This window comes from Stigmatopora nigra, chromosome 13 (genome assembly GCF_051989575.1).
Source record: "Stigmatopora nigra isolate UIUO_SnigA chromosome 13, RoL_Snig_1.1, whole genome shotgun sequence".
In the NCBI taxonomy this organism is placed as follows: domain Eukaryota; kingdom Metazoa; phylum Chordata; class Actinopteri; order Syngnathiformes; family Syngnathidae; genus Stigmatopora; species Stigmatopora nigra.
The window spans coordinates 10,052,939-10,079,339 of record NC_135520.1 but is presented as its reverse complement, the minus strand read 5'-3'; the positions used below and the strand labels follow the sequence as shown (position 1 = coordinate 10,079,339).

The 26,401-nt window shown below is 37.4% G+C and overlaps 2 protein-coding genes and 1 long non-coding RNA gene across 4 annotated transcripts in view; 2 read left to right on the top strand and 1 right to left on the bottom strand.

Annotated features, from left to right (window-relative positions):
* Positions 1-10,051, top strand: part of syt14a (synaptotagmin XIVa) — a 19,405-nt gene extending 9,354 nt beyond the window's left edge. Inside the window, exons 5-9 of the mRNA XM_077730941.1 lie at positions 1,364-1,635; positions 1,724-2,170; positions 3,528-3,717; positions 4,815-4,871; positions 8,442-10,051. Coding sequence (XP_077587067.1) covers positions 1,364-1,635; positions 1,724-2,170; positions 3,528-3,717; positions 4,815-4,871; positions 8,442-8,755 — 1,280 coding nt within the window. The 3' untranslated portion in view covers positions 8,756-10,051. The remainder of the gene's footprint in view (positions 1-1,363; positions 1,636-1,723; positions 2,171-3,527; positions 3,718-4,814; positions 4,872-8,441) is intronic.
* The window catches only part of LOC144206157 (uncharacterized), a 23,126-nt gene extending 4,072 nt beyond the window's left edge, over positions 1-19,054 (bottom strand). The window contains exons 1-2 of one of the 2 annotated variants that reach the window (XR_013328305.1): positions 18,565-19,054; positions 15,457-15,839 (exon numbers count right to left, since the gene is read on the bottom strand). This is a non-coding gene — a long non-coding RNA (uncharacterized LOC144206157). Of the gene's footprint in view, positions 1-15,456; positions 15,840-18,564 lie in introns of those variants that run through there. The other variant, XR_013328306.1, reaches the window with a different exon arrangement.
* Positions 13,484-26,401, top strand: sertad4 (SERTA domain containing 4). The gene is made up of 4 exons (XM_077730940.1): positions 13,484-13,950; positions 23,604-23,776; positions 24,761-24,876; positions 25,352-26,401. Exons 2-4 carry the CDS (start codon positions 23,623-23,625, stop codon positions 26,171-26,173), a joined length of 1,092 nt encoding a protein of 363 aa, XP_077587066.1. The 5' UTR covers positions 13,484-13,950; positions 23,604-23,622; the 3' UTR covers positions 26,174-26,401.

The window sequence follows — 26,401 nt, the reverse complement described above, 5'->3', positions numbered from 1 at the left end:
ACAACCATAATTGGACATCGACTCGTGAATAACTCCTTTCAGTTCACAGGAGAATGATGGAAAGAGCCACATGATTGGACATCTATCTTGGTCAATGACCAATGACTTAAATGTAGAATGTTGTCATCTCTCCCTTGTCAGATGAAGTGTCAAACACCAGATAAAATAAAACTTGTACTCATGCATTAGCCTTTTGGTGAATGCCTTTTAAAAAGGAAAACAAGACTGGGTGGAAAGGACAAAATTCTTTGAAGAAAAGAGAGCTTAGAAGAAAAGTGCAAGTGTAACCATTCCAATTAGCAGGTTGCAGGAAAAAGTGACACCTTTACACAGCAGCTTCCATTAAATCAACCGCCCCCGCTCAGCAGGAGGTAAAAAAAAAGCTGCTCAAAATGGGTTTGCTTCTTTTATCAAGCCCTCCATGACACTTACTTAAAACGTGTTTTCCTCCATCGTGCCACTGATATGTGGCACTTTGAGGTAAAGTCTCGTCTGACATGAGATTGAAAGTTGCAAGAATTCAGCAGAGAGGTAGGAACAACACGTTGGAGTTGATTGCATAGGCTTGACTTTTTCTAAAAGTTAGACACCTGGAAGGCAGTTTTTTCCCTGCGCTGTTTTTAATTTTCTCATATCCTGCAAGTCTCACTCCTACTCAACTTCAGTTTTGAGAGGCCAAACTGCACAATGCAAGCAATTTATTCATTTATGTTGTGTAATATCTACTCATAATCAGACTGTTGCAGTAACTACTTCTTTTTCTAAATATCCTATTATACAATTATAACCATAGGCCTTTTCTTCTGATTTCTTGAGCATGTGATCAAGATGACCACCATTCATTCACCTCTGTGCATTTCTTGAGAACCTCTGTGCATTTCTTGAGACACAGCACAAAGTTGGTAAAGACATCCTTACAGACTATAGACTTCAGAATTGTTCTTATCCCCAGCATGATGGTTGGAGCCTATCCCAGTTAAATATGGGGCCCAGGTAGGAGACACCCTGAATTGGTGGCCAGTCCATCGGAGGGCACAATGAGATAGACAATCATTCCCAATCACACTCATACCGAGAGCCAATTTAGAGTTTTCATCCAGCCTGCATGTTTTGGGGATGTGGAAGGAAACCAGAGTTGGGGCTCTCGAAGACCGGACTTGGCCACCCCTGGTTTAGATTGCACTCTGTCTTTTGCCTGAAGTCGACTAGGTTGGGCTCAAGCACCCCACAACCTTGGCCAGGATGGGCATTGCTAGAAATGGACGAATAAATATTTGTTTGATGCCAACATTATCACCAAAAGCACTGTTATTTATCTGTATCCACACTTAGTTAATCTTTCCCTGTGTCATGTCTTAAACAGCAAACTGTATCCAGAGAATGAGGCGAACACCTCCCCTGGATGAACTCCAACCTCCACCATATCAGGATGAAAATGGATCCCCTCGGATGTCTTATACACTCTCTGATCTGGGTGATGGCAAATGTGATCTCTCACAAACCAGTGGTAGCCCTCATCTCTCCTTTCGCAAATGTACAAGCGAGGGAAGTGATGGCCACGAAACAGAGAGTTATCTAAATAAGGGCTATGAAGAAGATGTACCCAGTGACAGTACTGCTGTTCTCAGCCCAGAGGTAAAATGTGCTTCCTCACAGATAGATAAAAGCAATAAGGCACAGTAATAAATGATGTAGAAACCCTGTATCTCTCAATTATCCTTAGATGTCCGCCCATGGTTCATCAGCACAACTTCTCAAAAACTACGAACCGGATCAGATTGAAAAATATGGCACTCTCGATGTCGTGTTTGACTATGATCCAGAAGAGCAACAGCTGGCAGTGACCATCATGACAATAACAGACCTCCCTATTCAAAAACACACTGGAAACATCTCCTGGCAGGTTCACCTGGTTCTGTTGCCTACAAAGAAGCAGAGAGCAAAGACAGGGGTCCAAAGAGGCCCATGCCCTCTCTTCACAGAGACCTTTCATTTTTGCCATATGGAATCTGAGATGATTGGCAACTACGCCATCAGATTCCGACTTTACAGTATGCGGCGGATGAAGAAGGAGAAGGTGCTTGGGGAAAATGTGTTTTATCTCACCAAACTACACCTTCAAGGAAAAATGACTGTGCCTGTCATTTTAGACCCCTGCTGCATGCACCCAGTAAGTACTACTGCGGGTTCAAAGCAGGTCTTAGTAAACACTTATTTTTCAATACGCCCAGTGACATTGGAATATTGTTTTACAATGCTGCAAAGTTCAATTCCTCAGCATTAACCCCAGTCCCCAAATACAATAAATTGCAGATTTTTTCACTTGTCCAAATGTCACATCCTCTCTTGTCTATTGTTAGCTTTTTTTTTAATCATGGTCAATGAGAAAAACGACAAACGATAGGTCGATGGAAATATAAGCCAACAGTACAGATGTGTACAGACATTTTTGACTCATACTGTAAGTGGAAAAACTTAGAACCCTTGGAGTTTAAGAAGTACTTCACTTATTTTACATCATACCCGTCAATTTCATCCAATTACTCCCCTTATTAATAATTGCAATTCCCATTATTAAACAATAATGTGCCTGTTTTGGGTGTGTGTATCTGGAGAAAACCAAGGCATGCAAGACGATAAATTTAAACTCCATTTAGGAAGGTCAGGCCCTGGGATTGAAAGAACAGTTGTTAGGCGCCATACTAACCACTCATCCACCATGGCGCCAGTATGTTTTTTTTATATAATATTTACAGTCAATGAAATACCAGTCTCCAGTACATCTGTATTAGCCTGCACATCAAACTCATTATAAATTATCTTAATCACAATAATAGGAAGATATGTTCCGAATTAAAATACTAATAGTCTTCCCTCGATTATCTTCGACTTCACTTCTTTGCGATTTTTTGTGCTATATATATATATATATATATATATATATATATATATATATATATATATATATATATATATATATATATATATATATATATATATATATATATATATATATATATATATATATATATATATATATATATATATATATATATATATATATATATATATATATATATATATATATATATATATATATATATATATATATATATATTTTTTTTTTTTTTTTTTTTTTTTTTTTGGTTAAAGTTCATTAAAATGTGGAATTCCACACTAGAACTTGCAAGTGGAAGCCACTCACGCAACTAGGACTCAGCACTTTAAAAAGGTAGTTATTATAGGGTTGACCCTACTTCGCGAGGATTCGATTATCACGGCCATGTCTAGTCTACATTAACAGCGATATTCAAGGGATTAGTGTATGTGTTGTATGCTTTGTTGTCAAAATGGGCTTATTGAGTCATTGGTGGCTAATGTCCAATTCATTTGAAGTGTCTATGTGGCAGGAAGGTTGACAGATAATTAACATTGCTAACATGTCACTTGAAATGGATTGGACGTCTACTAGTGATAAACTAGACCATTCTTAACAGTGTCCAATCTGAATGTTTTGAAACTTGCAGGGTGCTGAATCCCAAATAAGTCTTTCAGACATGACATGCAGTGAAAGTGCCTCATCATTTCCTTCAGTCAGTCAATCCTCCACTCCAGAAATTCTGGTGGGCCTGGTGTACAATGCAACGACAGGACATCTCTCTGTGGAGGTTATAAAAGGAATTCATTTCAAGAACCTTGCTACCAATAAGCCACCCAGTAAGTATTGACAAATCATTAGTATTGACACATCATCACTATTCTCACAATATTTATCGAGCGGTAAAAAAAATGGCATGGATGCAACACTCTGCTGGCCTCCCCATCGTCTTATGAATTCTACCCTTAATTGTAGGATAGACTTTCCTGTCACACAACAAGAGCTATCAGCTTGTTGGGAACCTTTTCTAAATCTCCAATGAAATCATAAACCCACGACTTAAATTTAGACTTTGAACCAAATATTTAAAGTCTGCAACTGTTTTACTTAGACTAATCTTCATTCCTCTCCTTCCAAAGCATCCTCCTCCTGCTCTCTGTTCTTTCTCCAGATCACAAACAATGTCATAATTCAGATTCCAGACTCACTCAATCTCTCATTTTATCCATCAACATTACAGGAAGAAAGAGGCTCAGACCTTTTCCTGGTGAGATGTTCCAGGCAGTGAATGAAAGGTCACAGAAAAGACTCAGGATATGATAGACAGAATACTATGTTTTTTGGCTAATCCCTGTTTTTCCAATCACAATCTCTTATGACAAATGCCCATCTTCCAGTCAGTAAAACCACATTCTGTTTATCTAACCCCAATGTTGCATTACAAGAGCACACTTCTATTGGTATTATGCTGTGATGACAACTATCTATGAATTTATTATCCTATTCTGTGAACTCTGGATTAAAACAATCAATTTCAGTAAGACCTAAAATGTTACCTATGCAACACAGAATATTACAAGACTGAAAGGTCTTAGATTCCGACTCCCCCTCCTTCTCTCTCCACCCTGACTTCGGATGAACTCTTATCGTAGATATAAGAGTCATAAAAGATATTTTCTATTATTTTAATGGATGGATTAACGACCATTAAGGCCGTGTCTCTGTCGGTTCTACGTAATTTCCTTGTTGTCCTCCGCACTCAGTTTTAAGATCTTCAGCTGCATGTTCAAATTGATACTCTTATGAATGTTTCCATTGGTGATAGTTTTTCCTCCCTTGCATCTTCTGCATTTGCCTAAAATTTTGCTATCCTCTGCCACTTATTTGACACCTTGGTTTGCTGTTTTTCTTACTGCTGCCCAACCTTTGTTGTCAGATGGGCTGTTTTGTTGTCTTAAACACTTGATAGGTGGACAGGTTTATATTATCAGAGGTGAGTGTCTATCCCTGTTTCCAATTACAAACATTTCAGTGTTTTCATGTGCCTTCATGGATGTAGATAACAAAGTTAGTCGTAGATTAAATGAATATGGCATTGGGTCTATATTTTGAAAACCTTAACACTTCACCTCAATTGTTACCCACACATCCATGAAGACAACAGCTCACTGTAAATCTTGCTATGCTTCCTTGCATGTCGCTGCCTCCATCACTTAGCTATGGTATCTTTTTCATGTATTCTCATCATGCCTGATTACCTTGACATTTTTCACTAAGATATTTAACTCATGTTCAATACAGCTTGCTTGATAATTCGTTGAGGCCTAACTGTTTAGTTATGCATGTGTACATGCCCTGGCTGAAGTTGTATTCTTTTTCAGTTATACATAGAGCACACAAAACTGTTGTAATGCAGACAATATGATGAAAAAGTTTCTATCAACATTTTTAATGTCTACCGCCGTTATCGCTATATATAGACCTATCTATTGCACACTTTAAACACCTGATCATGCCCAATTTGCATTAACTTGGTACATTTATGGGATTTGAGGTCAAAACTTTGATTCACAAGTATGAGATATCTTTATATGTGGGGTTAACTATTATGCTATTGTGCTGCTACTGTATTATTGTTAAGTAAGAATGATCTGCCAAACTCTTGAATGCCCCATTGTCTATTTGATTATTAATATTATTTTTTGAGATCGTCAAGTGCCATAAAACTTTACGGAAGATGAAATGTATCCAAAATGTGAAGGGATGCACTTATAGAACACCCAAATTGGATACAGGTTTCTGCAGCCATTTATCATTAGGATTTTTTTTTTCCTTTCTGAAGATGAAAAAAACAACTATATTACAATGGATTAAATTGTCTGGCAATATGACCACACTTCCACCTAAATGTTTAAAATAAAAAAGCACAAAACATGTTTCCTTGACTAATAAGATGCCTCACCTAATATGATTTAGTAGAGGCAAGAAAATTTATCAAACTAAAATATTTAATTTATAGTTACAGTTATCAGAAATTATATTTTACAAGGACATCTTTGCTGCAAGCATAGTTATTTTAACTGCTCTAACATTAAAGCAATGCTTCTTTTTCTAAATACACATAGCGTTTTAATAAGGACCTAGAACCTATTTTGTTTTGTTTTATTTCTATGTAAGATTATATATTAATTGGTACCTTAATGTTGAAACAATTTTCTGGCTATAAAAGTTGAACCTGTATGTTTGTTTTTGCTTGCTACAACTTTTTAGTATTTTCAATATAACCCTCCACTGCTTATTGCAAACATTTTTAGCTCAATCTGGAGGATGTTGCACTGCTAATACTTTTTAAAAAATGACCAATAACACCCATCTATGTTGTATAGTTTTTTTACCCCGAAATATTGAAAATGTATTATAATATGGCAAATCAATAAATAATATATAAAATTGGGCATATTGTGATGAGAGTTCATAATAGGACTTCTTATCCATTTCCAAAATGCACTAGATTGTAGTGTTTAAGTTAAGCATGAATATTCATGTTTTTCACCCGATACAGCTATCATAAATTAATATGACAAATGAGAAGCAGATGCATTGTATTGTTTGTTCTGAATGGCACCTTTAGAATTGTATGTAATTTTCATTCTATATTTTGGAAATAGGGACATTTTGAAATTCAGAAAAAATACCTTTGAGCGAAATTGTTACGCATGTCTTGACTGATTTTGTGTGTTTTACAAAACTGTCGGTGAATGACGCGCAACAATTTCTCTGAACAATCTCTAGTTTTATGTCTCTCTGTCGGTCCATCCATATATATCCATAAATATATAATGCACAAAAAATGTATATATATAATTTTTTTAAACACTAGCAAGCCTGCATTTCCAATGAATCATTAGTTCCAGCCCCTATAGTTCTGCAACAATACCAAAGTGCCTTGCATGACTGTTATTGACCACTTAAGACATCCACGGCTCTTCCAGAGTCTTTTCAGCAGCTGTCAAAAAAAAAATCAAGACATTTTTTTCCTACAGTGTTTTCTGTCAAAGAGAGCTATTGAATATCTCAAATGAGCGAGATATTGGAAGGCAGCTGGCACTCAACAGCATGAAAGCCAAAGCTATTCATTCCATTGACTCCCTCCTAGACACAGTGCGATACAGTCTTATAAAGAAATAAAGTTTTAGACAAGCTGTGCAACACTCTCAGAGCCATTGTGATTATCTAATTTGGTTTTGTCTAGCTTTAAGTAAGATTGTAACCACTGGACCTCCAATGAATTTAAACCGGAAGGATGGCAGCCCTTGGACATGTATGCCCTCAATGGGAAATATGATTGCATGTTTTTTCACAATACATTTCACATGCCTTTATCACGACTTTGGTAATTTTGTCAATTAGCGCTGTAAGATATGATGATAAATTGCCAAAACCTTCTTTTGTCATTTTACATGTCCCAATTCCAACTGAAGAAAATAGTCATGAATCATGATTCACTGACCCCTTTAAGTACCGTGACCGGACATTTGGTCGCTGGCCTTTTGGTCGCCAGTCTTTTGGTCCGTTTTGGTCCGGGTCAAAATGTACTTAGATATTAAAAAGTACTTAGATATTAAACTCTCTTTTATGAATATCAAAAGACCAGCACCTTTAGCTACGGGGTCCTTTTGGCAATGAACAGTACTGTGTTTGCTCCAAACTCCCAAAGGACTTAACTGTATTACCAACATTTTCAATATTGACAAAATATCCTCAACACATCTTGAACAAAAGGGATCAGGTTTTCCTCTATTTGGAATGTATAAATTAATGGTGGTTAATCCAACACTGCTTCACATAAATTGACAGATCCTCTAACACACCAGTTATTTGGTATCTACCCAGTTTTTGTTGTTCTCATTTTCAATTTATCTGCAATGTCTTTACAGAATGATTGATACCTAATCAACTTAGGCTTTCTTATCTCTTACAACTTGTAGATTTTTCTTTTAAAAAAGAGCAAAATTATGTCATACAAGCCAACTAAGTACCATGTGACCCACTTTTGGGTTCATATACAGACTCGTTGTCACCAATGTAGTATTTTTTTGTAATTAAATTACTATCATAAGCAAATTCTCATCCTCAACCTGTAAACTCACATATTACTGACTTTATGTATTCTACTTTTTATCGTTAAAGTATGTTCAGATTAGAAACAGTTGCATAGCAACAAGAAAGGCTGCAGAAAGACATTTTTTTTTGCCCTTTGAGTTCTTGTCTTTGTGGTGAGAAGAAACACTTTGCATTTGAGCTGGAGGAGAAAACATCCTATACAGTACATTTGAGAGACATAAGGATTTTGCACAAATAACTAAATGTGTATGCTCATTTTTCAATGCCATCGATGTTGATAATTGTCCAATCCATTTTGACTAAAAAGGGTGAAAGAACATTCGTTCATTCTGCTGTCATTGGCAGCCAATGATTGAATTCACAGAAAAATTTTGTTTGACTACCCTATTAAAGTCCACTTCTAATTGTACACTTGTTTATTTCTTTACAATTTGTTTAGACACATACGTTAAGCTGACCCTACTGAACTCCATGGGCCACGAGATGTCCAAGTGTAAAACATCCATCTGTCGAGGACAACCCAACCCGACCTACAAAGAGACATTTGTCTTCCAGGTTGCCCTTTTCCAGCTATCGGATGTTACGCTTATTCTTTCTGTCTACAACAAACGCAGTATGAAACGAAAGGAGATGATTGGTTGGATATCTCTTGGCCTCAATAGTTCTGGAGAGGAAGAGCTCAACCACTGGACAATGATGAAAGAGTCCAGAGGACAGCAGGTTTGCCGTTGGCACAGTCTTTTAGAATCCTAACCATACCAAAAATGTCCATAAATTGAAAAATGAGCACAACATTTTAAAATCTGTATAGATGGTGACAAGTGGGATTATTTTGTCAATGTGAAAGAGCTACCATTACTCACTTTTCCGTTTCACTCATATTCATTGAAAGATAGATACATTAAAATGAAATATATTGTGCGAAATATTCAAGTTGTAAAAAAAAAATAACTTTGTGAGAAGGACTTTCTCTTTGGAGGATTAAAAATGACAACATAATTCTCACTTCCCAATCAGTGCAGACATCATCAAACAAAGGACCTTCAGACAACTTAAAAATATTTATGATATTGCTACTATGGTACTTTATGATCTAAAGATTCCATCCATGATGGTTTCATGAAATACTGAGTACTGATAAAAAGAATAATTTTCATGAACTACTTTGAGTCCATAATGACAATGAAGTCTACAGCTTATTTTTTCATTGATGCTAACTCAAGGTCAATTCTGGTGCTATGCGGTGTTTGCTGCACATCGAATCTCTTGCCTTATAACTTAGTCCTTCTGTATATTTCTCTCAAAGGAGCCAAATCGTAAAGATTTTTTTGCGTGATTACTGAGAGATTACAGTACTCCATTCAAACAATCCTGACACGCCACGGTCCCATTTCAATAGAGATAAAGTCCCCAACAATCTAAAAATAATGATGGCCTTGTGCAGTGTTTACAACGTGTTTACTGTATGCGGCAAAAATGCTGTGAAATGTACAAGAAAGTGTGACACCATTTGAGCTGTTTCTTTTTTTCATCATTATTTAGAATTAGTATTAGTGTTGCATCAAAACCTGTATCAGTAATGATACTGCACTCAAATTACATAATCAGTATTGGGGAGTACTAACAAATACCATGCCAATGCTGGGTAACATATACTCTTTGAAGATGTATTTTAAACCTACTGGTCGCCAATAAAAAAAGATGATTCAAATTTAACACGTGTTTATCAGTAGTCGACACCCAATCCATTGAAAATGTGTCATGTTGAGTATCCACAATGACAGTCAAAGAGTTAAGCAGTGTCGGACCAAGCTACGATAGAACTAATTTATATTAAAGTGAGCATGCTAAATTGTTATTTTAAAAATGATTCATTCATTTTCTGAACCACTTTATCCTCACTAGGGTTGTGGGGGTGCTGGAGCCTATCCCAGCTGACTTCTGGCCAGAGGCGGGGGACACATTGAAAGGGTGGCCAGCCAATCGCAGGGCACAAGGAGACGGACAACCATTCACACTCGTATTTAGGGAAAATGGAGTGTCCTACCATGCATGAGTGTGGAAGGAAATTGGAGTACCCGGAGAAAACCCACGCAAGAACGGAGTGAACAAACAAACTCCGCCCAGGTGGACTGACTTGGCTTTGGGTGTCTTAACCACTCATCTGCCGGGCCGCCCTTATTTTGAAATACAAAATCCAATTTTCAAAAGAATAAGATATTGGTACATTATTGGTCAATACAACATATAGGAAGCCAAAAAAATGGAATTGGTGCAACACTAAATACTATAACCCAATTTTTAACTGTTGTCACAGAAAATAGGAAAGAAAATGTCATTTCAGCAGTTATTAATGGATTAATTGATGTGTCTTTCATGTAGAATTGTATATTTTTTCCCCTAAGCTTGTCTTGTCACAGCGCAGGTCGCTACATCAAAAGCCCGCCATATTAAAAAGGACTTAGCGTAAAGATGAATGTAATCATTTACATCTACAATGTTTTTTTGTTTTTTATTTAAAAAAATAGTAGTCATTGGCTGCAACTATGAAGAATGCAATGTATAATTCAAAATTTCCTAAGCCATAATTGTCAAGGTCAATGTCTGAAAAAGAATTCCAGAAGACCAAAATGCATGCTTCTCTTTTTTCACCTTTTATTTACTTCACTCTGTCCAAAGTTTCTGATTCCCGGTACTTGAATGTAACCAAGGCCGAGCGCCTTGTTCTAAAACCTCTGTATTTTCATTCCATTCATAAAACTCTCTGTTTATACAGTGGGTAGAGAAAGTATGCACTGACCCTTTGGAATTTCTTAAATGTCTACATTAACTGGTCATAAAATGTGGGTTGAGCTCCATCAAATTTTCAATAATAAACAGTCTGCTGAAATTATAAAACCACATAAACGATGGATCCCTACATTTTTTTTGTAATAGAACATCTAAACATTCGCTGGACAGAGATGGAAAAAGTGTATAAACCCTTGGATTGAATATCTTTGGCAGCAATCCTCTTAACTCAAACATGTTTCCCATAACTGCAGATGAGCACAACCTTATTTTTGCATTTCAGCAAAACTTCTGGGATGTCTGATGTCATTTAGCTTCTTGTAATTAGACTGTACTAAAGTAATTTGTTAGGTTCCTTATTTTTTGTGTGGCCTTGATATTCTTCCGTTGGGATTTTGATGATCAAATCACATTTTCTTATCATCTCATGCAAAAAAAAAAAATACAAACTTGTTCTTCTTACTACATTATATAGTTTCAAAGCCCAAGTTTTACACAAATTTCATTTTTAGCTCAGTGACTAAACTTCTCCCGTTTCAGGTGAGTCAGGACTAATGAACTTATTTTATTTTGTTAAAGGCCTCTGTATTGAGAGAAGGAATTCATTTATTCATCTTCCGTACTGCACATCCTAGTAAGGGTTATGGGGTTTACTGGAGACCATTACAGCTGATTTCAGGCAAAAGGCAGAGTTCACCCTAGACTGGTCGATCAAAGAGAAACATCAGACCAATCATTCGCCCTGAAGTCAGGCGAGTGAACCACTAGCCCATCAGGCGAAGAGATTTTTTTTCACAGTCAAAAAAGTGTCTACAAAAATAAAAATGACAAAGTTACATTTTCTTAAAAAAACGTGTAACTCCAGATGATGACATCATGCTTTGTGAGCTCCTGATAGATGAATTAATTGACAACATGTGAGTTAACACTTAGGAACGTGTAATAGGCCACATTTCAAGCACTCTCACAAAACTTCCAACTGCTGCTCGTCCTACCTAAAATGTCCACCAGCTACACCACCACCGTAAATAAATGAGCATTTGTCTACCTTTCCAAGATGACAGACACCCAACTTTGTGGTGTTCAAATATACTTCTACCCGGTCAGATAAGCTCCTACTTAAACGTCAGGGCAATTTGGAGTGTTCGGGCAACTTTTTGTTCTGGGGAGGAGGGTTCAACCTCAGGTCAATCCTCTCTCTGTGCAGCGTGGATTTCCTCTGGGTACTCCAGTTTCCTTCCACATCCCAAAATCATGCAAAGTCAGATGGTTCAACACTTTAAATTGCCCCTATGTATGAGTGTGTGCATGAATGGTTGTCCATCTTCTTCTGCCCTGCGATTGCCTGGCCACTGATTGAGGGTGTCACACGCCTATTGCTTGTAGTTATCTATCCTTGTGAGGATAAGTGGTTGAGAAAATGCATTAATTAACAATACATCCTTTGCCTCTGTAAAAACAAGAGGCCTGGTCATTTAGTGGTTTCACAAGCCCACATCAAACATGTTTCCACCATTTTGAACCACATTTATCTTTTGATTGCTTTGTTGCCGGATTTTATACCTTTGCTGGTGCCTTATGTTTTTTTTTTTTTTTTTTGCACAGCGACCTGAGATAATGTCTTAATGTACTACTGTACCAGTAAATGTACTGTACTTCATCTCTTCTTTATGGTTGTGATTTTGGAAAATAAATATTTTTAAAAATGGTCCAATTTGAGGGTTTGCTGTTTTATTTGGAAGTTTTCTGCTGAAGCAAGCAAAGGGAAGAACTTAAAAGATTGTTTGAAAAATGTTTTACATCGCAACAGCACCAAGCAACCAACAGGTGGAGCAGCCATTATAGTGTGCAGTAATATCTTGACATACAAGTGCCCTAACATACAACCCATTTGAAATAAGAGTAAAATTCTGAGCAAATATTTGCCTTGAGATACGAGGCAAATTTGGAGATACGAGCATATAAAATGGCTAGGTGCCCGAGACACAAAAGGCTGCGTATGATAACATCACACTTTCTCACCGCATTTCCCTCGCGTAAAGATCTCTACGAACACTGGGTAAAGCCTATCATTAATTTGTCAGTGCAAAATTAGCAAGCAGGTGTATTGGACCTGGGTATAAATCCAGGTGGTTCCACCTGTGTGGAGTTCTGGAAATTCCAGTTTTCTCCCACATTCCAAAGACATGCATATTAGGCTGATTGGACACTCTAAATTGTCCCTAAGTATGAGCATTATATATTTCTGATCTCTTTTTCTGAACCGCTTTATCCTCATTAGGGTCGCGGGGGGGGGGGGGGGGGGGGGGTGCTGGTATTGGTATTGGTGCCTATACCAACTGACTAGAAGGCCAGAAGCAGGGGACACCCTGAATCGGTGGCCAGCCGGGCATAGGGCACAAGGGGACGGACAACTATGCATTCTCACACCAATACCTAGGGACAATTTCAAGTGTCCAATCAGCCTACAATGCATGTTTTTTGGAATGTGGCAGGAAACCAGAGTACCCGTAGGAAACCCACACAGTCCCAGGGAGAACATGCAAACTCCACCGAGATGGACATGACATGTATTTGAACCCAGGACCCCAGAGTTGTGAGCCCGACGCACTAACCACTCGCTCCACCGGGCAAAAATACAAGTCGGCATGATTATATGGTAATAATTTTTCTGTCTCCCAACCCTCCCTTCTTTGAAAATTAGATGGTCGCCCGGAGACAGCAGAGACAGCGTCGACTTTGTCAATTTCCAAGCAGTCAGCGAGCGCTAGACAAGCAGCGGCGGCAATTCACATGAAGGGATGGAACTGCGACGCTGCTGTTGTTTTTCCTTCTTCGTCACATACTCACTCTCAAGAGCCCGGACAACAACAGCAGCAGCCGCGTCTTAGTAAGCCACTCTTGGACGGAATAACACTTTATTTAATGATATGCTGCCACTCTTCTGACTGAAGAAACGGACAAGACGTTTGAGCTACAGCGGGTGACGCTCGGGAATTCTTTTGGCAGTTCGGGTGACGAAACTGGACGGAACACGTTGTAGTACGTTGTCTTTGCAGCCTACAGATTACATTTAACGTCACGCACGCTCTTGTTATTGCTGCATTTTGGGATTTCCTCTGCATCCGAGAAGCAAATACCAAAGGGCTTCGCCTCAGGTAACACAATAGCGTTTGAGGATGCTGTGATACTGTTGGGATACTGATGAATAAATGTGCATTCTCTGCCAGCCCTCCCAGTTCAAATGAATTGGTCGTCCACTGTTGATAAACTCATCTAATTTAACAGCAAGATCATGAATAGGATCAGATAGTCAGCTATCGTCGTGAATTATAATGAAATAATTAAATTAAGAATTTTTTTTACCGAAATGCCTATTTTAAATCAATATATCGTTTAATCATTAGAATTAATTATTTAAAATACTTCACAAAATTTACTTCAAAAAGTCAACAATAATCTACGATTATAACAATATAGAATTATTGCTTACTAATATCCTCACAATATTAAACCCAATTTAAAAGTTAAAGATGAAGATTCCTTTTCCTTACCAATTTGAATATTTGTACTTTGTTATGAGGCAAAATATGTCCAATACATCTCATCTTTGCAAAAGTATCCATACCCAGTTTTTTTTTTTTTGTTATTGCACGACCATAAGCAACGGAAAATGTATTGTCATGGAGTCTGTGATTCTGCACGACTCCTGTTACTAATTTAAGATAGTTTTGCATTTTCTTTGTTGACTCATTAGCTGTCATTGATCCAAATCAATGTATCTTTTCATGTGCTTCCACCCAGCCCGGTGACTGAGTGGTTAGTGCGTTGGTCTCACAGTGGGGGTCCTGGGTTCAAATCCAGGTCAGTCCACCTGTGTGAATTGCATGTTCTCCCTGGGGGAGGTGTGGGTTTTCTCTGGGTACTCCGGTTTCCTCCCACTTTCCAAATATATTCATGTTAGGCTGTTGGACACTCTAAATTGTCTCAAAGTACGTGAGGGCGAATGGTTGCCTCTGACCCTAAGTCAGCAACCCCACAACCCTAGTGAGGATAAAGCAGTTCAGAAAATGGGGAAAAAAATGTCCTGAAACTTTCCCTGTTCAAATGGAATGGATCTCTATCAGTAATAAACTTGATTTACTGAAAAAAGAGGAATAGAGCAACAAATTTGACTATCATTGGCAAAGCCACTGAAAGAGTTAAAAGTTGTATACACAGGTTTAGATAAAATTTGCAATTATTATCATTATTTCAGTATGGAGGGAGGTAATACATGAAACTATATGAACAAGGACTCACTAGAGTTTTGTTACTTTTAGTGTGATGAAGTGGATATGCTTCTGGTTTCACTTTGGGTGAAAATAAGAAGATAAATCATTCAAACTTGTTTTTATAATTCATCTGGCATTTGATCAACATTTCAACAAGATCATAACAAGGTAAGTTAAAAAGGCTGAAATATGTATTTGCGCCAAGGTGCATTCCCCTGGTTGCCTTTGTGTTCAGATATAACAATGCACATGTATATTAACTCATGTTAGCCTAGCAGCAAATAAGGCAAAAAAAATGTTCTTCCTAATACAATACCCACCTTTGGAAAACAAGGGCTAAAACGTCTGGTGGAAAACCATTATAAAACAAGTAAAACATGACCGCATACTATTTTGGACATTTCTCATATTTTCAGTTCAAAAGTTGAGAATAAGTGGCTAAGTTATCATAATTTACGCATGTTAAGTTTACAAACCAGGGAAAGTTCTCTCAAGATGACGTGACATCCTTTGGTAGTGCACTGGATTATTGTCTTTACCATATGCAAGAACCCAGTGCTCCTCAACCTTATCAAAAGATCTGTTATCCCCCTCTCTGATTCTCTGGTGAGGCCATCAATCATATCTTGATCTCACCAGATTCTTCTGCTCATTAAGGTAGTGAACTTGCCGGTAATCAGAAGCACCCTAAGCCATTCATCTTTCTCAGCAGGACATTGAGACGCACATCTGGAACAGTATTTCAGAACATGGCCTTTACCATGCAGCACACACTGAAAGGGAGTTGATACATATTTAAGGGACAGGGTTTCGGCAGACATGGTGCCAAGCATAACGTTATTACAACTTGTGCTGCACATACTGCATCTAAACCTACTGCTTTGCAAAAGAAAAAGCACAAATGAAAATCAACATAATAATGCAAACATATAGCCATAACTAGAAGGTAAATAACCACAACACAAACGTGAATTACCGCAACAGATCACAAATTGTCTCCTGTGGAATACAGCAAGTGAAAGCCCAACAGAATAGTTAAATCAAATCAATTTTTACATGGCTGAAGCGCATACATTAGGGTCCCGATATTGTCCCGAGCTCATATTTTTGCATGTGACTTATCTGATTTTGGTCCCTAATCCAATAGCTATTAAGATAAGGAATACTATCATTTATCAAGGATAATATATATTTTTTAAGAAAGCTATAAAAGGATTACTAATACAAATATCAAATCCTTTTATTCATTTTCCGTTTCGCCTGTCATCACAAGGGTCACGGGAGATGCTGGGGACAATCCCACCCTTCGAGCAGACATCAGGGGAATCCATGAATTGATTGGCTGACAAGGAGACAAAAAACCATTCCCACTCACACTCATGCTTAAGAGCATTTAGATAAACCAGCCAAGCACAAAAGTTTTGGGATGTGGCAGGAAATATCTATATAATCTATACAACTTCAAATTTTGAATTCAAAACAACTTAGCATTAATGAGCTGTTTTTTCCCCCTGAAATAAACGACTCAGTCTGTCTGTCCTGCATTTTCTTCCTTCTCTATCCAAAGTAGTGACCGTGTCTGGACCTTTCGGTGCAGAAATGCCACGCCAAGTAGTCGTCACTTCTAATGCTTCCTTATATTTAATATTATAGTGATGGTATAGATGGGTTATGGCTGTATTGCCTTGTAATATCAGTAATAGATGAATAACATGGCCCGGTTCTTCTTTCATTCGCTGCAGGGATTTTAAATAACAAACTAAGTTTCCTTAACTCCACAACATCAGAAAACATTTCACAGTTGTTTTTGTGAGACAGCTAATGGGAAGCCAGACTGTTGGGAAATTGTCAATTGGGATGAGACACTGCTGTGACAATTTCAAAATAAAATAAGGGATTCAAGAAACTTATTCAGATTTTTGGAACTTGGATCTTGTTTTCAAAGATTCGAACAATAATTTGCATATGAAAGGGTTATGTAACCTGAACATTTTGCATATAGAATCATTTGTAAGTAAAAGTACATTGCTCAGTACGCATTAAGCTCTTATCACAAAGTATTACTGTATATTCCCATTGAAGTGCTTCGGACCCAGAATGTTTTGTATTTCTGGGTGTTTGTAAGCAGAAGTATCACTGTATTATAAACCTAAAATAAGATCTACATTCCGAACAGTGATGCAACTTTTAGTGTTTGTAAATCTATGTGGGAGTGCCATTCGTCTAAGACATTTTCAATGAGATTTTAGAATGTCTGCTGTGAGATCACCGCGCTCTGATGCTCGCTGTCAGGCCCCTGTCAGTGCAACCGCAGGCAGCTCTTATAGGTTATGCCCACTTATTTTTTCACTGCAGAGATGTGTCACTTAGATTTGGTTCAACAGAAACACAAATTCCCGTCTACATGTAAAGAGCATACCGGGGCTCTTCTCTTGTGTGTAGAGTTTAATATTTATTTTTCTTTCATGCTACAGTACATATTTTGACCAAGCTTTGGCACACACAATGCATCATCGATGTGGTCATTTAGTGGGCGTGCCACACCACAGATATTTGAAGGAGTACTACTCACTGAACTTGGATTAAATGAAAGATTTAAAGAAATAGTCATTTATCTGATACTGAGTCTTGATCAAGCAGACTCATAGTAATTTCTTCCACAGATAAACATGCATAGCGTATACCATAATTAACTTAATAATACACTGAAGGCTATGCCCTCACCTGGCCAACTTTCAGCCTACAGGCACAATACATCCACACTTAATTAATAAGCCCCTGATCTAAAGAATAACAAAATCTCAACCTCAAAACTCCTTATAGAGACAAGTGAACCACTTTTTTCTATGCTGGCCAGTGTGACTTTTTTCATTCTGAATGTTCTTTATCATCTGAATTCATTGTTAAAAGGATATCTGAGCTGCCAAATATTATGACAGTCTTTAACAAACTTTTAAATACCCAGTTATGGGTAAAAGAAAGTCTTAAAACTCTGCCAACTGAAAATAATAATAATAATAATAACAATAATAATAGAAAGAATAATAAAATGCAAATACATTGGGGCAAAATGAGCAATATAAAAGGGAAATAGTAAAAGGGTGAGGGAAAAAAATGGAAACTATGGTATAAAGCAAAAAAACAAAACCCCCAAAAAACAGCACCACAAAGGGGAACAGAATGCGCAAAGCAATGACCCAAGTGTTGACATAATATAATGACTAATAAAACATCATTTTGACTTCATACAGGATTTGCAGATCCACAACCACATAGTATTCTAAATTATATCTTTTCTTCATGTTTATGCAACAGATTTACTAAATCAATAACCAGTGGAGAGCACATTTCACACCTGGGCCTTCACTAGTGGCTATAAAATCTTTACCACAGCTACAACTACGACACATACAAAAAGCATCAATAATAATCTCCTAAAATTGGAATATTATTTAACAATATAGGCAATTTAGCAAAACATAAAATCACTTTACTCACCAAAAATCCTACTATTTGTACACAAAATCCACCCACTGTTACGTCTTTGGGGAGACATCGAGGAGAGGACACGAGGAATAGGACCCAATCGCAGGGAAGCAGGCGAGGACGAGTACTCATAGTTCTCATACCAAAACTTTAATAATTTAGGCAGAATCTTAGAGAGTAACAAAGATTTAGAACTCAAATCACAAACCCAAACCTGACTAGGGAAAATACAGGGAATCGAGGAACAAGGTAACACAGACACATGACAAGGGAAGCAAACAACTACAAATGACATAACAATCAGTGGGGTTTAAATAGACTGACATGAGTTGATGAGACAATTAGGAACACCTGAGAAACACACAAGGGAGCAGGCAGGGAATAAATACACCAGGGGCGGAGAAACAACAACTGAACACAATGGGCAATCACTCAAACAGGACACCAGGGGGAAAAACATAAAACCAACTAGCCCTAACACCTACCTTTGCTTCCTCAGAATTTTACAGATGATCCATTTCCCTGAAATGAAAGTTTCCACTTCTTTAAAAAGAATGACCAAGTCTATCAGGTTAAGATTTTGGAATTTTCTTTACCTTTTCATTGTGGAGGTCTGTTGCCCTGTGCAATTGCTCTCTGAGCCCTAGATACACTCTAGTCTAGTGAAATTAAATGTTTTGGAGAGCCCCATTGCTTGTAATTATCTGCAGTGCTTTGGTGTCTCGTTGCTTCCTTGGTTAGGCAAGTCAAAGTACAAATCCAATGTTTCCCCAAACACCATGTCGATCCGTGCCAAAAAACAAGCATTACAATAGCAATACAATTTGCTATATTCCTCATAGTCTGTGAGCATAGTAGTTAGTAGACTTAAAGTGGTGTACAAATTCTATTGCCAGCTTTGACAGACTTGCTTGCTTCAAAGTTACCTGACCTTTCTTACCAATGTCCCTTACTGAGGTATTTATTACAAGTGGAAATTATATAACAGAATCTAAAAGCAAAAAAAAAAAATCTATGCTGTATTTGTCATTGTGTTATACAAATGCATTGAATGTCAAAATAACATGCTTATGAATCCTAAGAAAGTTATTACACACATCATTGCATGTGGGTGTTTCTGTAGTATGACACTCCTGGATGGACCTGGAACTATTTTGATGTTAAAAACCACAGAGGACAAAGTGTTTTCATTGTAATCTGTTTCCCCTGCGGCTTGGAAACACTTGGCTTAAAAAAAATAAAATCAGACTAAACATTGAACGCATACACATACTGAAACCATTAGTATTTCTGAGGTTGCATAAGGAAATTCTTTACATTTCTTTAATTTTATTATTAGAACCATGTTTTAGAAAACCTTTAACATCTAACAAATGAATTGTCCACATTTTTCTAGGATGTTTTCCATTAAATACTGAAGAAATGAACATAATTGGGTGTTAGACTACAGTTACAAAAAATAAAATGGTCATATATATATATATATATATATATATATATATATATATATATATATATATATATATATATATATATATATATATATATATATATATATATATATATATATATATATATATATATATATATATATATATATATATATATATATATATATATATATATATATATATATATATATATATATATATATATATATATATATATATATATATATATATATATATATATATATATATATATATATATATATATATATATATATATATATATATATATATGTATGTATGTATGTATGTATGTATGTATGTATGTATGTATGTATGTATGTATGTATATATATAGTATGACTGAGCATCTCAGTTGACCTTGGTTGACTCCCCATCAAAATGACAAGCTGTGTATGAGTGTGTGCTCTCTGTTTCGGCGCTGGAGGGAGGGAGTCAATCATAACAGCAGAAATCGTCACTGTGGGTGACTTGTCTCCACTCATGACAAGGCTCCCTAAGGCACTTATCTTTCCATTCCTAACTCATTCTATCCATCCATTCTCTCTCTCTCTCTACCGCTATCCCTTCTCATGTGTTCTATATAAATTCTCATTCAGTCTTTTTTTCCCACACCGTCTTGTGTTCTGGCACTGCAATTAATTGCTCATCATCAAAGTTTCTAATGAAAGAATGCAATATAAAGTCTGACAACTGGGGGAGTTGTGCAAGGAAAGATAAGTGGGATGAAGCCAGGAGAAGCTCTCACTGAACATACGTGAAGTAGTGTTTTTTACACTCACACATTGCATATGCTTTCACTCTTACAAGTTTTTTTTCCCCCCTTGGATGTACACCCTGAAACACAAGCTCACACATTACACAAGTCTGCACTTTTAGTCAATTCAGAAAAATGGAAATTGTTTGGTTTTATGAATATTTCTTGTGTCATAGAATATTGTTGGTTGATTTCCTAACCCAGGTATTATTGTTGTATTGCCATATCGTGAGTTCATCATTACCGTTATAGCCAGTCTTAAATCACAAATCATAAGGTTTAGTAGACAAACATTCCCACTCCGTCTCGGCCACTAACCTCCACGTCTCAAATAACACATTGCAGCTCAGTCTGTATTGTCTTTGCTGTTGTCTACACTTCATATTTGTTAGTAAGCTGTCAACTGTGACCGCTATTGAAAGGATGTAAGACAGATGGAGCGAAATAGCGAAACGAGGGGGATGAAAGAGTTAGTAAAGGAGAGTGTGGGATGTCAAAATGGAGGTCCCTGCAGATGGGAAGGAAAGCAATGGCATGCTTATTTCTTTGTGCCAAGCCAACATAGCAACAGCAGCAGTGAGGGGAGGTGATGAGGAAGAAAATAGCTGCGGGTGAAGATGCAACTCTGGAGGGAAACATACAGGGCAAAAAGATGCCAATTATCTATGATTGCAGCACTCAATGGCTTTGACATAATTAGCCCTAGTGGAGGTCCTTTGTGGGGGGAGTCCCTTCGATACAAGCAGTCAGTGGTTTGACACAAATAATGACGATAGGCGTCCAATCATGTGGTTCTTTTCATGCCTCTCCTGTGAATTTAACGGAGTTTATTACTAGTAGACGTCCAATCCATTTGAAGTGGGACGGTGGCAGTATAAGAATGTTCATTCATTTGGTGTCGGCCTTTCTACTTCAAATGATTTGGATGTCTATTGCGGTCAACGGCAAATTTCAATGATTAAAAACATCACTAATATCCTTAGGCGATCAAGCCCGGTCAAATCAAGGTTTTATACCGGACATCAGAATTCCGGTGCGTCAAAACACAACCAAAATTTTGCAATAAACGGACAGACATGACAAGGCTAGATTTGTTTGTATCCGAGATGTTGCTGGAGCTTTTAAAAGATTATGAAATTGTTTCAAAGCTTGATTGTAAAATAATATGAGAAAATATGTAAAATAACACTACTTTTTACTTTTAATTGGTCAATCTTCAGGTTTTATTCCTAGGAGGACATTGGTCATAAAACTTGTGACAATTCTATCATGTTTTTCAGGTCTAATTCATTTCTAGCAAAGGTGTGATGCACGAACACCCAAGACCTAATTGAATCAATACATTTAGCATTTATTAAAACAGTACATCTAATCATATTTTTAATCAGATCTTTGATCAGATTAAAGAAATTTTGCTGCTGACTGTGCTCAAACCATGAGAAAAATGGATGCTACTTTGTCTACCCCATTCTGCACAAATTTTCTACTATGTCAGCAACGTTTTGGGACCATGAACGCAGGGAGAAGTATCGTATATATTTTCGGGACACACCTCAATCCCTCATTACAGCTGTATGGTCACTAGTGCAAGATGCCCCACTAACCTCAGATGAGAAGCCAACTGTTGCCTTACGCTGGTATAAAAAGCCTAAATAACGTTAAACTCTCAAGGTGGTTTATTCCTGACTCCCTAATGAAGTTTAAATTTTAATTGACAGAAAAAAATAGTTAGATACACACACAAAAATACACACTTAGTAGCTTGCAGCCTCCCATTTTTGTGTGTGAGACTGAATAAATAAATGAATAAAATGTCTGTCATTGAATGGAGCATATGCACAAACAGTACACTTCACTTTTGAGTTTAGGAACAATTTCTTGTGAGGGATATACACGCATAAAACTGTTCAGTCATGCCAAGTGGGAAGCTTATTGAAGCGGACACTTTAATCTGCTACCCCAGCAGGAGTGAGCATGGTGTCACCTCAGTTTGTGTCTGTCATGAAGGGTTGTACTCAAGAGTATCTGTAGAGGCTATCAAAGTGAACAAGCATTGTGGCAGAAAGGTAGTGACAAGAAAGTCCATCTGCTGATATTTGGAACAGCTGGTTTTGCATTGTACATGAACGGGAGGACTCATTTATAAATCACATGACAGAAATTCACAGTGATCAAACGGATACACTGTCTGTAGACTTCGCATTGGACCTCTCCATTTCCAAATATAAAAGAACAATATAAAACGCATTGCTGTCAAAGTGGGATTCTGATTCAACATGACCTATCTCAGTTTTGTCAGGAAGTCTTTATTCTTTAGGAATGACAAAACGTGGTTCACACATAATATCATAATTGGTCAGTATCTTCTCTGGCCTACTTCTCTGTCTAAGCCGACATTAATTCGGAATCTGTCTATCTCTAACTTTAAACACATTACATTGTCATTGAGTCGGCAAATTTCTAAACTTTAACTCAGTCAATCATATGTAAAATAACAACAAGATTATATTAACATATGACACAAATATGTGTAATGACAAGTCACATTTAAAGGGTTATTACCTGGAAATGACAAATACGATAAACAAGTAATTAATTTAGACTAGGAGAAGGGACTGAACAGTCTAAATCTATTGGATGTCTAACCCCATCAATGGCAGCCAATGAGTTGACATAAACTTTTGTGGCGAAAAGCTTCAGAACCAATGTGTTGGTTCCTCTATTTTACATGATACCTTGTGGGACCATATCATCGTATTGTGGTATATTACCCTATTGATTTATTGTTATTCAGTAGGTAATGGAATGTTTTTCTTTTTTTCTAGATTCAAATCACTAGAAGAAATGACCCTCGTCTTGTCTATGAGTCCTTTCTTGGAGCCAGAAGGAGAACCTACCCTCTCAACATACCAACCTCTATGGAAAACGGAGCGCTGCAGTAAACCATGCCTGTCAAATACCACCTCATCCACCCACAATGAATACCAGAGGAAACAGGGTAAATACAGTCAAATTAATATTTATTTGTTGACCCATTTTTCCCAAATCTGTGACCATATTTTTGTGTCTATGTGGCCAGGAGTTGCACCTTTTATCGTATAAGATTCATTAGACAATAAAATGAACCTTAAAGTCCAGCTATCATGATTTTTTACAATCCAATTAAATGATAAAATTGTTAAGAGTATACAAAATAAATTATCAAGACTCACACAGATCCATAACTATGGAAATGGTACAATAAGTATTTTAAAATTATTTATTTATTTAAAATAAGCATCTAATGGTGTACCTCTGCATAGTTGAAACCGATGAAGTAATGGAAGGATCCGGCAGAGGCTGTATGACTCAATCAAAAACAGTAGTCAATACGTTTTGTGTTTGTGCGACGAGTCAATACAAAATTGAAAGTGGATCAGAGAAAGAAAAGTAAGTCCATACACATTATTTATTAACCGATTTCCCAATAAAACAATTTATTTTCTTGAAAAAAAAACAACAACAACTAAAATGACAGAGGTTAAACTAAACAGATGATTTGACACCACTCGAAGAATCTTACTTTCCACTACTTTAATTTCCACAACTGACTCTAGCTTCCGGGTCAACATTGAAATGGGATTAAACTATGTTTTGCGCTTTTTGGTATATTTTGCAAAGGAAAATACTAAGGCTTGTGGCTCAGTGAAGTACAATTTATCAAAATCAATAAATGACCTCCTGAGGTCATAGTGAGACCTTATGGAACCTGAGCTATATGATTCTTGAGATCGGCTCCATTGAATCCACAACTCTCATGAGGATAACCACTACATAAATGTTTGATATCCTTTTATGTCATGCTATTGTGTCCAAGCACAATACAAGTGCAATACAAGTTTATTAAAGATATCTCGATGCAACATATTTAAACCTTTATGCACGTAGTGTTAGCCATATTTCTGTGAATTGCTCCTTACAATAATTCTTTGTTCCTCTGTAGAACCCCCTTTTCGACAACCACCTGACCATCTGTCAATATCAAGAATTGCATATTTCAAGAGGAAGTTTGTTGATGATGATGAAGCATCCTTGAGTTTCAGGACATACTGCCAAAATGTAAGTACCAAAGAGCCATGGTTCAGTAATTAAACCAAAATGTACCTTCTGGAAGGTAGCTTGAATTTTTCATAATTATTTGCAATAAATTATATTATGATTATTCTTTTCATCATGACATAGTTGATCTCTTTAATGCATAAACTTGCTTTGGATTCAGATATATATTATAGTACATAGAGCTGATATCACAGGAAACAGGGCAGTGAACCTGTAAAAACTTAAAGGGGCATTGAAAATCAACTTGACTAAAGAGGACACACTTTCCACAAAGCCTGGCCATCTCTGATGTTTGTGTCAAAAATCAGAAAAGCAAAAACAGGGAGCACGTAAAATTGCAAGCAAAAAGAGCTGATGCAAACGAGGCATTTCGCCATTGAGAGCAATTAAATCATGACATTTGTCTGGCTGAATCAGAATAATTGTTTCTTTTTTTTTAACAATTTCTTTTCCCTGAAACTAATTCCTCCTTTAGGTGGCACCCGCTCTGGAGGAACGGGCCTACGTATTGCGTCTCTCGCTGGAGAAGATGAGATTCATTGACGACCCCGAGGCTTTCTTGCGACGCTCCGTCCTCGTTAACAATCTCCTCCGACGTCTACGAACGGACATTTTGCTCCAGAGCACCGAATGGTGCTTCTCTCCCAACCCGGTTTTTACCAGCGCCTTACCTCTGACCTCAAACGACACACAGCAGGCCCTCAACAGGTCCGCTTCCACACCAACATGCTTCACGCACCAGGCAAGCCCACCCTTCCGTAAACGGTTCCGTATGGTCCGTGCGGGACAGGGAGGCCTCCGCAACGACTGCGGCCAGACGTGCTGCTGCATTTACGCTGCGGCAGCAGCAGCAGGACACTACCTTCACCTCCCTTTTTCAGTCTACGATTCAGACCTGTCCGGACCACACTCGTCTTCCTTCTTTCAAATAGCTAGCCATCCTAAGTTCGAAGTGACCATGATAGAAGACCACCATGATGAGGAATTAGAGGAAGAGGAAATTGATGATGAAGAGGAGGAAGCAGCTCCTAGTGAGTGGAATAGAGAGAGACCAAGGCAGAAAAATAAGAAGAAGACACCTCAGGGTCACGCTCACCTAAGGACAGAGGGACAGAGTAGCGTGACTGCTGGTGTAAAAGTGCAGGACGAGGATGGCGAGAAAGAAGACGAAGTACATGTCACGCGACCTCGTAAGCAGGAGTCTGCTGTTGACGGAGTTCTTCAAAAGTTTCACAGTTGGGACCGTGGATGTCACAGACAAGAACAAAATGCTTCTCCTGCAGATGCCGGCAATTAAAAAAAATGCAGAAATGACAAACAAAAATGGGAACTTTACCTGTAAATCTAATCTAACTGTATTTTATTGATAAAAGAAGGAAAGCGGAACAAACGCAAAAAAATTGTCGTCAGCATTTTCTCGTTAATTGATTTGTAATGTTGAATATTAAGGGATCTTAATATTCAGTATTACATGATCTGTAAATTTCATTTACCAGAGTTGTAGAACGCAGTGTAACATGTGAAA